We start from the raw sequence: 15,023 nt of genomic DNA on the forward strand, positions 1-15,023 counted from the left end.
TGGTTGAACATTATTAAAGTTAGAGCTTATTTAGAGATATCAGCCGGATGGCTTAGTGCAGGCGCTAACGGGTCCAAGGATGTATCCCGTAAATTACCCCACTAATAATGCCCTGAATGGTACCAAACTTCTACAGTAGTACAAATAGGTTCTGTACTCATAAAACGAGGCATTGGAAAGTTTGTAAGTACATCAGGAGTTTATTTAAATAACACTTGCCTGACGGCTCATTCTACTGCTAACCCGGACGTCAAGGTCACTTCCGTGATTTGGGAAAAGCACGTAAAAGTCCTGGCAGAAAGCGATGCATAAGGATATAGTGTAATAATTTAATAATGTTTGACCAAGGGAAAAAAGGCTTCTGGGGGGTGTTTGGCTCGAGGTCATGGTGCAAAGGACCCTAGGTTGATTTTACTCCGAACCATCCCTTTAAGAGTGTGTGCTGTCACATATCACACAAAGCAACATTTAAATCTGGCCAAGAAAAGAAAAAGATTGAAAGAAAAGTGATGTAATTTATGATCAGTAATTGAAATAACTCAGAATTAAGCTAATTAATAAAGCCCAGCAACAGATAGATACTTGTGCGTGATGAAATAAATCATTATTTCATCAGTCTTCTCTAAACTGCCATCATGTCATTCGTCCAAGCCATTAATGCAGAACCTGAAGTACAACATGTTTCTGATCTCCATTAACAAAGACTAAGACACAGCTATCTGTTCCCATTGACACTTTTATTTAATATCCTCCTTTTCAGAATTTCCATTGTTGCATAAAAACAGAAGGAATACGGCGCTCGATAACATGAGGAAAAAAGGATAACACGATGGCATTCCAGTATAGATAAGACTTTTTTGTTGTCGTCATTATTTTCTCCTGACATGGGCTGTGATACACGCTACAACACAACAAAGACTTCAACGTCAGACTACATCTAAGATCTAATATGAGCACTACAGTCAGATTGCATAGGTCAGCCACATTAAAACAAGCAAAGGGAGGAAAAAGAAACGAGAAACTAACATAATATTGCCAACACACTCTCATGGTAATTTGTGACCATTTTACCTTTTGGCTAAATCCAAAGAATTCATACAATCTCATTCGTAGGCTTTTGTACGATATGCTTACGTCCCAATGATGGTTAGGTTTAAAGGTGGGATTAAGGGTCGGCCTTAATGCTTGTCTCGTAAAATAGTTACGCATTCTCATGAGATCGTGTTGAATATTACACAACAACGTTCTACCGATGCAACATTTGCACAAGCTTCGGACAAAACAATCACTCAAAATAAAACAGTGCTCTTGGCATTTAACAAAAAAACACTTAAGTACACTATAATGTTTACATCTCAAAAGAAATAATAGTGTATTGTTACTGCTTCCGCACATCTAATTATGAAAATTCAAACATCATACATATACATACAGACATGTTTTCTTACATTGAGCTCTGTTTAATGTTTGATATGTGTCGGTAAAATGTGACTTTGTGGAGATTCGTCAAGAGTCGGTGTCGGCATGTCTGATACGTGCTGCCGGGACACCGATGTGACGTCAGCTTTAGGATAGTGATAGATCGATATATAGGCCAATATCTGACCATTCTGAGATATTGACATTTGCTGAAAAGTTAACTTGAAGGATAAGAAGCAATTTTTGTTTTTGTTTTAACTTTGAGAATTTTAGTGCACCTGGAGGTAAATAAGTATTTATTTAATTTCAGTAATTAAATAATTTCCTTATGTCTCAATTTGTATTACTATCAGCTTTATATCACTCTAAAAAATAAAGGTTCCGAAAGTGGGTTCAGAATCACTGTTGTAATATTCATGACTTTTCCAGGCCCAGAAAACACACTTTTAAAATCTCCAGGTTTTTCATGATTGAGAACCCTGTCAATTTCAGAATTGCTTGTTGAAAAGCACAATTATTTATTAAGGTTCGATTTTTTTACATTTTCTGGATGTAACTGGATGAAACACTGTGTTTTACTTGAATCTCTCATTTCTGGTAAATGTCACATGGCAGACGAAACCTCAGGAGGAGCAGACCGTCATAGGCTCAGTCCAAACACATTTACTCAGTTAACTTAGAAAATAAACACGTCTCATTGAAATTTTAAGAGATTAAGATTCAAAATAGAGGTTATTTAAGAAGGTAATGGATAAAAATAAAAAGCTGCCCACAGGCACAGCTCATGAGGTTTTGGAACAGCTTATATTTACGTTGATCATTTAGAGCTTGATGGATGAAATGTTGCTGAACACTGAGTTTCTTCAGAACCACACAACTCTGATAGTCGCTATGTTCAAGTTTATCCGAAACAGGCAAAATGTGACAAAAGAGAATCCAACAGACAGAAAAGCTCATTTTACAACTTTGTGCTCTAATATACAGATAAATAATCTTTATCTTATAATATTTATCTTGAGAATAATACAGTTTTTACATTCATCCTATACCATCACGGCCTAATTTACCCACATGTATGTTTCCTTTTCATTTATCCTTTATGTGTCTTTAAAGGGGACAATGCATAACTGGATCGAAATTCTAAATATTAAATTTACACTATAGGGGTAGTACAGGGCATAAGAAGTTTTCCACGCATGTCAGATAGAGCAAAAAGCAAAGAAAAATAAGCATGGGGTATGAATGAACAAGAGAGACAAAAATGAAGGGAAGGAGATGAGACAGAATGACAGAAAAAATAAACGATGGGATCAAAGAACATCACAGAGGAATGAAATCCAAGATGATTAATACTGTGACAGATTATAACAACTGCACAGGGAAACGCCTCTGTAGAAATAAGACGTTCATTTACAGCATCTGTGATGTTGATCTGTCTAGAACTTTGCAGGATAATCTAAATCTAATGTAAACACGGAAGGGAAAACTTTAAATGCAACTTTCTGAGGGCCAAAACATACTCTGCAGAAGTATGTGAATGCTCACAGTTCTAGATACTTTCTGTTTTAATGGCGGAGACGTTTTAAGGTACAGTAACTATCACCTTCTTGAGGACTATGGTTTGTTTCCACCTGAACACTTGCAATGTTAGACTTCTAACATGTTAGGCATTGCTAGCATGTTGTTAGCATGTTGTACACTACCATTCAAAAGTTGGGGTCAGAATAATTTAATTCAGTAATGATCCATTTACTTGATCAAGTGTCAGTAAAGATTTCCATTTTAAATAAATGCTGTTCTCTGAAGTTTCTATTCACCAAAGAATCCTGAAAACATATATCATGGTTTCGACAAAATCAATACTAGTTGATTTCATACTAGTAATTCTTATTTTATATGTTCATATAAATATCATATAATGATATATTCAAATAAAACGGTAACACTTTACAATAAGGTCACATTCATTAACATTAATGTATTAACTAACATGTATTAACAATGAGCAATACATTTGTTACAGTATTTATTATTCTTTGTTGATGTTAGTTAATAAAAATATAGTCGTTCATTGTTTGTTCATGTTAGTTCACACTGCATTAACTAAGATTAATAAATGCTGTAGAAGTATTGGTCAGTAGTTCATGTTAACTAAAGTAGTTTAATGAAACCCTATTGTAAAGTGTTACTAATAAAACTTCTCAAATATTAAAATATTTTTGGTATAACACTAGTTTAGCTGGAATACATAATTTGACATTTCAAAGAATACTTTTTTTTTTAAAAATAACTAAATGAATGTAATATGGAGTTTAATGTAACGTGTTAACACATATTTCATTGCTAGCATGTTGTATAGCTGGTTAAGAGTGTATCGGGTGGCCAAGCATTTATGTCTATGTTTATATACTTATGTAGAGTATGCTTCTGCCCGTAATGGCTCAATTTCTTATTATTTGCTTTAGTCCTTGCTTTAGTTTAGTCTAATTATTTCTGCAAAATCATCCTTTTGAGATGTTAAACCCTAACCCCTTACTTGCTCTCGTTTCTTTTGTATTGTCTGTCTGCCACTGTATAACCAGCATAAAACGTTGCATACTAAACTGATTAAAATTGGAAAAGGCATTATCCAGTACCTAGAATGATTGGTGGGCTGACCACATGAATAATCAGAGGAATCAAAATGTCCCTGTTGTAGTTTTGCATGATTCAACCGTTCACGTTATTCTAAAGATAAATGATTGTTTTTATAATTCTTTAATAAAATGTAAACTTTTCTCTGGATCGTCACAGTCGGGCGGAAACCTTGTATCTCCATATTTAGTCATTTTTATTTTCATCCTTTACGTCTATCTGTGGGTTTTGCAAATATTTATCCAATGAAAAGTATTAAGAAGAGCTTGTGACTAAACCTCTTAACGCATTGGATCCTCAATCCGTCTTTGCTTGTTTGCAATGCAGGGGTAATAAAGAACTGGTTGTTTGCTTTGAATAAGTACAGCATTTTATACATGCATAAAGGCAAATGATTCATGCATTTGAGAATTGGAGAAGAGTGTCTTAGCCTAGCATTTATCGTCGAGTCATAGCCAATACTGTATAAAATAGATTGTGTGTAGCACTTTCTCGGTTATGAGATTTTGGCCACATGACTGTACGCCCACATAGCTACAGTAAACTTTATAACCCGTTAAGTTGATGTATTCATGTAAACACAGTCAGTTATGTTTTAAGTGAACGTAAACAGTTGAGAAAGAAAACACGTGTGTAACAGTATAATAGATATGTGCGTCAGGTCATAAAGTGACAGCAGCCTAATATTCCTGCTGCCAAATTATGAGATAATATTAAAAATATCTATATGGCGGTTTTATCCTCATCCTCACCGTGGCTGGTGAGCAAAAGGGTTAATATCACTGAGCATAACACATGCATGTGTCTGACCATATATAATGCTACAATATTTATTATTTTTTAAAAAATAGTTTTTTTGCCATTCATTGAAAAGTGCCGTTTTTGGAAAAAGATAAACAAGAGGTTTCCGCCCGACAGCAATGGAAATCTAGAGGTGCTTGATCAGACGAACATCCTCATCACAATACTATGGTGTTGTCGGTGGTTTCCAGACTGTGTTTGTGTGTTTGACTGTCATTGTGAGTTTTAGCAAGTTACCAAGTTAGCAGTGGTTAGGGTTTTCTGGGTGGTTGCTAGGAAGTTGGCAGGCTAACGTTTAACAATCAAATCCCAATTAATTCTGTCACAAGTTTCCCTCTGTTCAATTTTTACTTCACATGACAGAGGGCCATTTCATGAACCATATCCAAATACTATGTATTTGTTCAAATTTTGACTTTTGGTTTGTTATAATTGAGATGTTTGTTTTGGGAGTTGAAAGAAAGCATCATTGGTTGCTATTTGACATCCTGAAGAATGAAGCATAAATCAATGATAGAGTCATGAGAATGTTTATGGATCAGCAGAAGAGAGACAAAGAGCAAATGAGAAAAGAATGGCAAAGGAAAATGTGCACAAGGTTTATGGGATTTCTTAAGGTTGAGGTTTCTAAACTCTCGCTATATTTTTAAGAATTGCACGCTGCCCTCTCCCTCCCTCTCTATTCATCTGCCTCTCTTTCTGTTTCCTCTATAAGTCGATGAGTTGGTCCACCAGCAGAAGAGAGCGTGCCAGCGAGGGCAGACTGGTCTCAGAACTGCCACTGTTGCTGCGAGAATGACCACCTAGAACATGCCGGAAAGAGGAAGAGAGAGAGAGAGAGAGAGAGAGAGAGAGAGAGAGAGAGAGAGAGAGAGAGAGAGAGAGAGAGAGAGAGAGAGAGAGAGAGAGAGAGAGGGAGGATGTGAGGAATGAGAAGTGTGAGAAAGAATGAGGATGAAAAGAAGATAAGACGTTGACGGAGGGTGAGTGAAGAATGAGGGGTGAGAAAAGAAAGGAGGAAAGAGAAAAAGCAAAAACCAGATGAATAGCAGGAAAGAGAAAGCATAAAACGCTAAAAGATAACAGATCGGAATCGAAGTGAGATATTTTTAAGAGGATGGCTAGAAAGTAAAACAAAACCCCAAAAAGCCAAGATAATACTTTATTTTTATGGTCCCCTTTTGACATTCTACTAACTATAAGTAACGTTGCACCTACATGTTAACTAACTCTCATTAGAGTATTAGTAGAGTATTAGTAGACTGTCTGCTTAATATCTGCTAACACTTTATTGTGATGCTCCCCAACAGATATTCTACTGACTATAAGTAACATTGCAAGTGCATGTCCACTTATTCTAACCCAAACCTAACAATGTACTAATACTCTACTAACACTCTAATGAGAGTTAGTTGACATGCATGTAGTTGCAACATTACTTATAGTCAGCAGAATGTCTAAAGGGGACCATAAAAATAAAGAGAAACCAAAGTCTAAAGTCTTGGAGAATTACAGTATGTTTCGCTGTAATGCTACTTTATGGTCATAGTTTACATTTTAGATTTAATATATTGACAACCACATACTTGAATATCATAAAAGCCATGTCCAATTTCACCACAAAACTAAAAGAAATGTAATATCAATTATATTTTGCATTAAGAAAATCATGCCATTTTTAGGAATATATATATTGGGGTCAATAAGATTTTTTTATGTTTTATTTGAAATATTACAATGTAAAATGTAATTTTATCCCTGTGATCAAAGCTGAATTTTACATGATCCTTCAGAAATCATTCTAATATGCTGATTTGCTGCTCAGGAAACATTTCTTATCAATCTTGAAAACAGTTGTGCCTAATATTCTGCCTAATATTTTTGTGAAAACCTATGATACATATTTTTTCAGGATTCTTTAATGAATAAAAAGTTCAAACAACAGCATTTATTTGAAATAGAACATTATAAAATGTCACTTTTGAACTATTTAATGAATAAAAGTATACTGAAGTATTAAGAATAAAAGTAAAAGTATAAGAAAAAAATATTGACCCCAAAGTTTTGAATGGTAGTGTATATACAATAACTATAATGATTTTTTATTTATAATTCATGTTAAAATTACTGTCTAAAAAAAAATCTGTATTACAGAATTTAAGGTTTATTTATTTCTTTTTAATGAGAATAACCACTGACAATAATGGGAAAAATCTCATAAAGGAATTATTATTAAGATATAAAGGTATTGAGAATTTGGGAAAATAAATGTCCCAATGCCTTTTGATTTTTTATTGAAATATGACAGTGACATTGTGACATACACAGTGTTTTTGTATGATTCACCCATTTAAAAATGACTGCGACAGGGCGAGGACAGTTCGCGATTGAGAAATGTAAGCATGTGTCAAAGGAGTATTTCCTTTTCTTTTGCATTACTCAAAGTCAGGTCAATCAGCTTCTACTTAAACAATTGTTCAACAACATCAAAAACACCAGTATCTCAGAACAATCTAACTCTACACTACCGCTTTCACTTAGATCACTCAAAAAGTTTGCAAACACATGCCTACACTTTTCAGTGTGAATTAGATGCAGTAAATAAAGCATGTGCCAAAAACTTTTGCTGGTATCCAAACTCCCTTACCTTGGCTGGAGCTTTTGGAGATAAGCACTGGAATTGGGTCAAACTGGTTATCGGAGCTTTGGTCCCCAGTCTCAGAGGACTGGAAGCTTGAGAGGGGAGAAGCTGCAGGAAGAGGTTAGTGCCACAGCAGACCGAGTGAGAGGAAACAAAAAAAGAAAGATTAGGAAGAGAGTTAGAGAGGGGGGAAAAGAGTGATTATAGATAAGCAAGAACAGGTAGTAAATGCAAGCACATAGACTTCCAGAAAAATAGTGCTTTGAGTGCTTAAAGGCAGGGGAAGCAATTTGTTCCAGATTTTTTTGTTACGCTGGTTGAAAGTCTCTTCACCTCCTGATAGTAGGGCTGGTCCGAATACCATTTTTTTAGCTTTGAAGCTTCGGTAGTAATGAACATCGAATATTCGAAGCTTCGGAGAGAGGGGGCTGAACATATTCTTCTCTCTAATAAAGGCAGTATTCTCTATGTGTCTGTATGTCCGTTTGCATTTTGATTATTTCGAGAACCGTTCATCCAATCGATTTCACTCGGGAGTGCAGTGTCACATTTGGTGCAATATAGATAGACACGTGAGACGCGACACGTTCAGAATTAATAAACTTTTAATAAACTACAGAACAACGCGAGCGGGAAGCGGCGCACCTCACACGGGCAGGGCTTATGCTCCGAGAACGGACACTGCACTAGTGATATTAAACACATCTTCCCCATGAACAACACAAAGTAAATACACTCGCACGTAACACACACACACACACACAGGTCTGTTAACTTAAGCAATCATTTTAACAAGGTAGTCTAATATTTTTCTGACTAACAAATTACTGACACAGTAAAGGGTAGATTTAAATAAAGAAAAAAAACGAAATTTAAATAAAGAAAAACGAAATTAAGTTAAGTTAAAAACGAGATTCATTTAGATTGATAATAACGGGTAAAAAGCGTAATACATTTTTTTCTATTATTCTATTTTCCACAATGTCAAAGCAACGCAGCTTAACCCAAAATACAAGCTCAGGCATGCACTTCTGTCCACACAAACTCCGCTGTTCTGCGCTCTAGCCAGAGAATAATTGGGTTCCTTCAACTGTCCATCCTATTAAAAATGGCTATAGGCTATATAAGATAATTGTAAAAAAGAGTATCGTATTTCGTCAGATTTTATAGTGTTGAACATATTCAAGCGCGAATGAGAACCGTTTCGAGGGGGATGCCAGGTGTGCAAAAAAACCCCCAAAAAAAACTGAATATTCGAATATGTCAAATTTTCAAATCGAATACCAACCCACTGAACGAATATTCGAATATTCGGGTACAGCCCTACCTGATAGTGATCACTAAGTTCAGTGGTCTTAATAAAATATTCGTCCAATCATTGCCCTCGTTCCAAATACAATGATACAATGTCCTACCTGCCTGTCAACGTATGTATTTCCAGCCCGTTCTCATCCCAAGGCGTCATAATACTGACGCTTTTGACATTTCGTCTACATCGAACGCACATGGCACCCTTTAGCGTCAATATGAGACGCAGATAGATATGGGCCAGAAGGCGCCTCCTAGCGGTCTAACCCTAACCCTACCCCAGACCTAAACCTACCCATAACCGAACAAAGCTATCTGCGTGTCATATTGACGCTAAAGGGTGCCATGTGCGTTCGATGTAGACGAAATGTCAAAAGTGTCAGTATATGACGCCCTAGGATGAGAATGCGTTGGTATTTCCATACCTCCGCGCAGACATCACACATCATCAGTGCGTTTCATGCTATGCAGAGTTAGACAGACGTCAGTCACTGAGCACCGCAACCGAAACAGCAGACGCCTTTTACAGTTCCTACTCAACCAAAACAACAAGCTTAAGCTGCGTACACACCATAGTAATTTGGAAGAGATGGAAGCCTGTGACGTTATACTCGGGAGCGGTTCGGGACTCGAACTTATGCATTTCAATGGCAACACTATCAACGCTGAAATGAATCTGCAGCAGTCAGATGGTACAGGTCAGCGCTCTTTAAGTTGTTTATGTTCATTATTATAGGCCTATGTCACGAAAAAATTGAAGACCGGAAGTACGTCTTTTAGTAGGGATACGGCTCTTCCGGTTAGCTTTTTACAATGGCGGAGTCCGATAGATACCGCTGGACCAAATATCTCCGCAACCTGCCTGAAGTCACATATGACGATGTGGTTAGGATGGTAAATGAAAACTTTCAAGTGGAAAAGCGTGAAAGCTGAGGAATGGCTGTCTACGTCCTGACGCAGAGCAACCCGGTACACTACAACAACAGCGGCGGGCTGTTCGTCAGTAAGGTAAACGTTTCTATGGTAACAGGGAGTTGGACCAATCAGCAGACGTTGCTGCTACGCTTAGGATTGTGGGTAGTATAGTTTTTTTTCATAAGATCGCGGATAAAACATGTTTTTCTTAAAACAGGGTTGATTTCATACGAACTTATAGCTTCTACAGGAGCAAAAACATTCGTTTCACAACCTCATAGCTCGTGGTCAGTCTACCTCGGATGGTTTAGACATTATGGCTGATAATCTAAATCCTTATGGAGAAATACTGTTGACCGGAAGTTCTGAATCCCTACTCCGCGTTCCGGAAGCAGGAAGTGTGACATAGGCCTATTGTAATGTTATGTGCTGTGAGACATGAGATAGTTTAACACCGTCTCAAGTGTTCATGTGTCTTGAAGGAGGTGTGGCTTTGGAGAAGCTCTGAAAGGAGGATGGGATCTTATGGTTTCAAAGCTAGCTCGCTATTGCTAGCCTCTCCGAAAACTGCGTACCCTACCTTTAATTTGTCAAGGCCTATTCTGAGCACAAATCTTCACCAATTTAGCTGGCAGTTTAGGCCAATTTTGTTTATTTGCTCAGCAAAAACAAAAACTTACCACAGGCTGATTCAAATTGGTTTCTATTTTGGCTGCGTTTCATTGGGAAGCTCCACCCATTGCGAATCTCATTGGTCCAAAAATCACACTCCACTGACTATACGTTGAAACATTAAATATATCCTGATTGGCTGTGATTGTGTCTTGTCACATTCACAATGCTTTATGTTGTATGTGTAAATGTTTTTGAAAGAAGTCTCTCACTAAGGCTGCATTTATTTATCTTCAAAAATACAGTAAGAACAGTAATATAGTGAAATATTATTACAAATAAATAACCGACTTCTATTTGAAAATATTTAAATTAAAATTTATTCATGTGTTGGCAAAACTCTTCAGCGTCTCATGATCCTTTAGAAATAATTCTAATATGCTGATTTGCTGCTCAAGAAACATTTTTTATTATTATCAATGTTGAAAACAGTGCTGCTTCATATTTCAGGAGTGGAGACAAAAAGTTGTAAATATCATTAAGTTTATGACAGTAGTTGAACTGACAGAGAAAACTGACCATATTGGAAGTACCTCAATGCTTTTGCATTTATGCATTTGGCAGATGCTTTTTATTCAAAGGCTTTAGGCATTTACATTTTACCATCGAACCTTTGACCTTGATGTTGCTAGCTAGTGCCATGTTCTATTGTTTTGAGCAACAGGAATGCCTCAGAAAGAGACAGAAAAGCATAAATTTGGGTTGGGACACAATTTGGATTGCAGCAATGTGTGAAATCGAACTTGCATAGCAATTAGTATTATCCCCAGATGAGGGGATAAGCCAAATAAACTAAGGGGGCTTTTTATGTTTTGTTTTAAAGGAATTTGTCCCACCAAAATTTGTAAAAAAACAAAAACAAAAACAAAAATCTAACTTTACAATCTATGGCTCGTTAGATATACGACATGCAAATGAGGTGAATATGCATACGGTTCTTACCCTGGTGGGACTGTCCACTGCTCAAAGCAGTAGTGGTAAACTGGTCCATAGATGGTGCAGGAAGAGATGAGGGGGATGAAGCCAGTATTAGACCCCCAGTGGTGGGGAGGGAGAGAAGCGGCCCATCCAAAAGATAATCCTGTCCAACCAGGGACTCTGGAGGACATAGGGCAAGCATGAAGAATAAAGAATGACAGAGAACAGAAGGATGAGTGACAACAGTAATAAAATATTGAGAATATAAAGAGAGAGTTCCAAACAAAAAGACATCCACAAGGTTCAGGTGGGACAGATAAAACAGAGTGCAAGAGAAGTATGAAGAGGATGGGTAGAAGGTGGCAGTGAGAAATCAGAGAGAAGCTCTGCAGCAGAAGTGAATGAGACCCACAGCATACTCTATGAAAGCTTGATTTCACATAATGATGTGTTCAAAATGTGTCAGAACTAGTGCTAGTGATGTCAGTCGAATTTATGTACAGTATGTGTATATATATTATTATATTTATATATGTCACAGATATTCAGTTGTGTTTGTTTTTGGTTTAATTTTCATGGACTGTTTTTCCTTCAGTTGTCGGTTGTTAATTGTGTTTATGCTTGTGTTTGCATTTGACACACTGTTACACTAGTCCATATTTTGTTTATTAAACCACGTTTAAACTTTTTAATCCTGCCTTCTGTCAGTCTGTTTTCATCTTCAGTCCGCGTAACAGAACAACCGACCACTGAAAATGAAAATGGAATATGCAGCGAGATTTGCTGCGGTGGCCCAGAGAAGCCACATTTTGTTGGAATACATGGAGGGTTTCTGCCATCTTGTAGTCACCTGTCCCTACGACGATGAGACCCTGAAATCTTTGTTCTGGATCGGGGCGAACTACCACCACCCAGTAGACCTCCCAGACACCTCAGGACTAAACTGGAGGGAGGCCATCATCAGGTGTCTGGAGAGTGCCTGGTCCCCGGTCCAGAACAAAACCAGACCAAGAGCCCAACCCACCAACACCCTCAACCGCAGAGAATTCGCGAGTTCCCCCTGCAGACGGAGAGCGACCGCCCGCACCGATGAGTGAGCCAGATCCCGAGGAGAAGAGGACAGCGCCGACAATAGCCCCGGAACAGGAGCCGCAGAGTGAGTCTGACCAGGGGTGTGAGCCCACAACATCAGCAGCTGAGGGAATGCACGTGGAAAAGGACATCGAGGACTAGCTGATTGACATGGATACGGAGGTACTGCCTCCCACCATATCCCACCCAGTATTATCTGTTTGTTCTGAAACATCGCTGTTTCAAGACACCACTGAGACTCTTTCGTTGACTTGTTGGGAAGTGGAGTTACCGTTATTGATCACATCAAGTTTACCTCCATCACCCTCACTGCAAAGCTCAGCCAGTGAAGCCCCGCCTCTGCTGGATGCTAGCAGCCCTTTGTCTTCCCCGGGAACGCCTTGCTGTGACGTTAAGCCTCAGGTTTTGCAACCACCAGCCTCGCCCAAGTGAGAAGATCCTGTGGCTTTGCCTCTGGCCTCTGATCCCTTCGCTCCACCTCGGCCCGTCGACCTGTCGGCTTCGCATTGGCTCCTCCCACCTTCGGCTCGACCAGAGACCCTCGGCCTTGCATCCTCCGTCACACCGGCTCTGCCTCAGTCCTCGGGCACTCCGCCTCAGACGTTCGTCACCACGGCTTCACCTAGGTCTCCAGTGCCAGCGATGTCGCTCTGTACCATCGGCTTTCTGTCTGTGCCCTGGGATCCTGAGGCCACGCCTCCGTTGCAGGATGTGGTAAGCCACAGCAACACCTGGGGTTCTCTATCCGTCGACTCCGCCGTGGGCTGTCATCCCTGCTGAGCTCTGGGTCTGCATCGCCGGGCATCTACCATCATCGCCGCTGGGGTCTTGTCATCCTAACATCTCTTCACCATCTCCTGTCGCCATCCCTTCACCATGTCCTCGTCCTCCTCTTCACGCTGCGAGGTCGCACCTTCCGGGAGGGGATGTAGTGTCACAGATATTCAGTTGTGTTTCGTTTTCATGGACTTTTAGGTTTTATTCGGGAGTTCCTGTGTTCCTTTGTTTCAGTTTCCCGCTTCTCATTTGTTGTCATGGACATTAATTTAATCGTCACAGGTGTTATTCATTTGTTCCCTCATTTAGTCCCCTCATTTTTCATTTTAACGTTTTATGATTTAATACAAATGTATTATCAAAAAAGTGGTTATCAAATTACTGCATAAAACTTTAACTATTCATTTTATCGTTTAAAATATAACAAAGCAATTTGAAAAATTCCATTCGTTTTTGTAAAACAAAGTGCACAAAGTGTAATGTTTAAATCAAAGAATGGACAAAATGTTGATATTCCTTAAAATATCATATTTTTTAAGTACATTCTACTGTACAATAGTAATACTGTAATAATTTATTTTGGCGGATTGTAGTGAAGACCTTTGAGTTTCTGTTTATCTGACGATAGATTTATCAAATGAAATTGGTGAAATGTTGGTGAAGTGACTCAGAGCAGCTTTGGGGATGAAGTTCATGCACACGAGCATCACGTGCTTGAGTATGTGTAGTAGACGAAACCACGCCACTCATTCACACCAAGACAAACAGAACATACACGCTTTATATTTAAATAACAGTATCTTTGAGGTTTAATATTCACAGACACTAGCCTATCTCGTGATTTGATTAAGCATTCAGTCCTACTTAATTATTCATCCAAATTTTGCCACATTTCGTGACATTCGCCATTTTACGGTAAATTCTATTTTTATTACTGGATTCCATTATTACGGTTTGTACCACCAGAGTAATGTAAGAGTGCACAGTGGCCAAACACTCGTGTCTGAATTCTCACACTTCTGCAAATTATGTTTGAGTCCTGAAACCACTTGAAAGAGTAAAAAAATATTCCTGTCAAAAATAATGACTATTACTGAATAAATGTTATCAAGCTTCAAAATAGATTTTAGGGGCCATAACGATGTCCGTGATGCAAATAAAACAAATAATAACTACAAGTGCTACAGCATAGGCTGTAGTACAACTACAACCAACAAGCCAGCAATAAGACACACACTGGGAATAACCTATGAATGTATTTGATACACACTGGGATGTAGTTTGCTATTTAGTCACCAGGTGGCTCTACACACAATACAAACAGAAAACAACACAAACCAAACTGGACTGTAATACCAAGAAAGGTGACACAGCACTTTGAGGCTTTTAAAGAAATATTCTGTAGGTCATCACCCCGGCATGACCAACAACGTGCCATTGATTCATTCTTTTTGCTGCCAAAATAATGAATTACTCATCATTCAACCAAACCCTCCACATGTTATCATCAACAAGCGATGACAAGTTACTTCACTGCTAACAAGGACAGATGAGGTCATGTGGTTACTGTGCAGAAAGTATCAGCATTTTTTCATCAGTGGAACTGAACTACTGTTATTGATTCCCTTTTTTAAGAACACCACAGTGAATAAAGGCTTCTAATGGACCAAAGATCCTGCTCTATTTCACGGTACATAGAAAACACTGAGCTGTAAATCTAATAACTTCAAAGACTGATACCTGAAACAGAGCAGAAAATATGCCAAACCATTCTTAATAAAATTATTAAATGTTACGCCTTATACAGTAATCACAAACTGGTGATCCAGCCAGATCAGTGAGAAAA

The 15,023-nt window shown here is 38.2% G+C and overlaps 1 protein-coding gene across 7 annotated transcripts in view; it reads right to left on the bottom strand.

The window, feature by feature from the left end:
- Nucleotides 1–15,023, bottom strand: part of aak1a (AP2 associated kinase 1a) — a 62,611-nt gene that overhangs the window by 6,062 nt on the left and 41,526 nt on the right. For 2 of the 7 annotated variants that reach the window (XM_084390333.1, XM_084390332.1), the window contains 3 exons: nucleotides 11,333–11,488; nucleotides 7,502–7,603; nucleotides 463–5,657 (listed from right to left, as the gene is read on the bottom strand). The exons of 2 other annotated variants lie outside the window; for them this stretch is intronic. In XM_084390333.1, the coding sequence (XP_084246459.1) occupies nucleotides 5,563–5,657; nucleotides 7,502–7,603; nucleotides 11,333–11,488 (353 nt within the window). In that variant the 3' untranslated portion in view covers nucleotides 463–5,562. Of the gene's footprint in view, nucleotides 1–462; nucleotides 5,658–7,501; nucleotides 7,604–11,332; nucleotides 11,489–15,023 lie in introns of those variants that run through there. 3 more of the 7 variants (XM_084390328.1, XM_084390327.1, XM_084390329.1) reach the window with 2 other exon arrangements.

This window comes from Rutilus rutilus, assembly GCF_951802725.1.
Source record: "Rutilus rutilus genome assembly, chromosome: 19".
NCBI lineage: Eukaryota > Metazoa > Chordata > Actinopteri > Cypriniformes > Leuciscidae > Rutilus > Rutilus rutilus.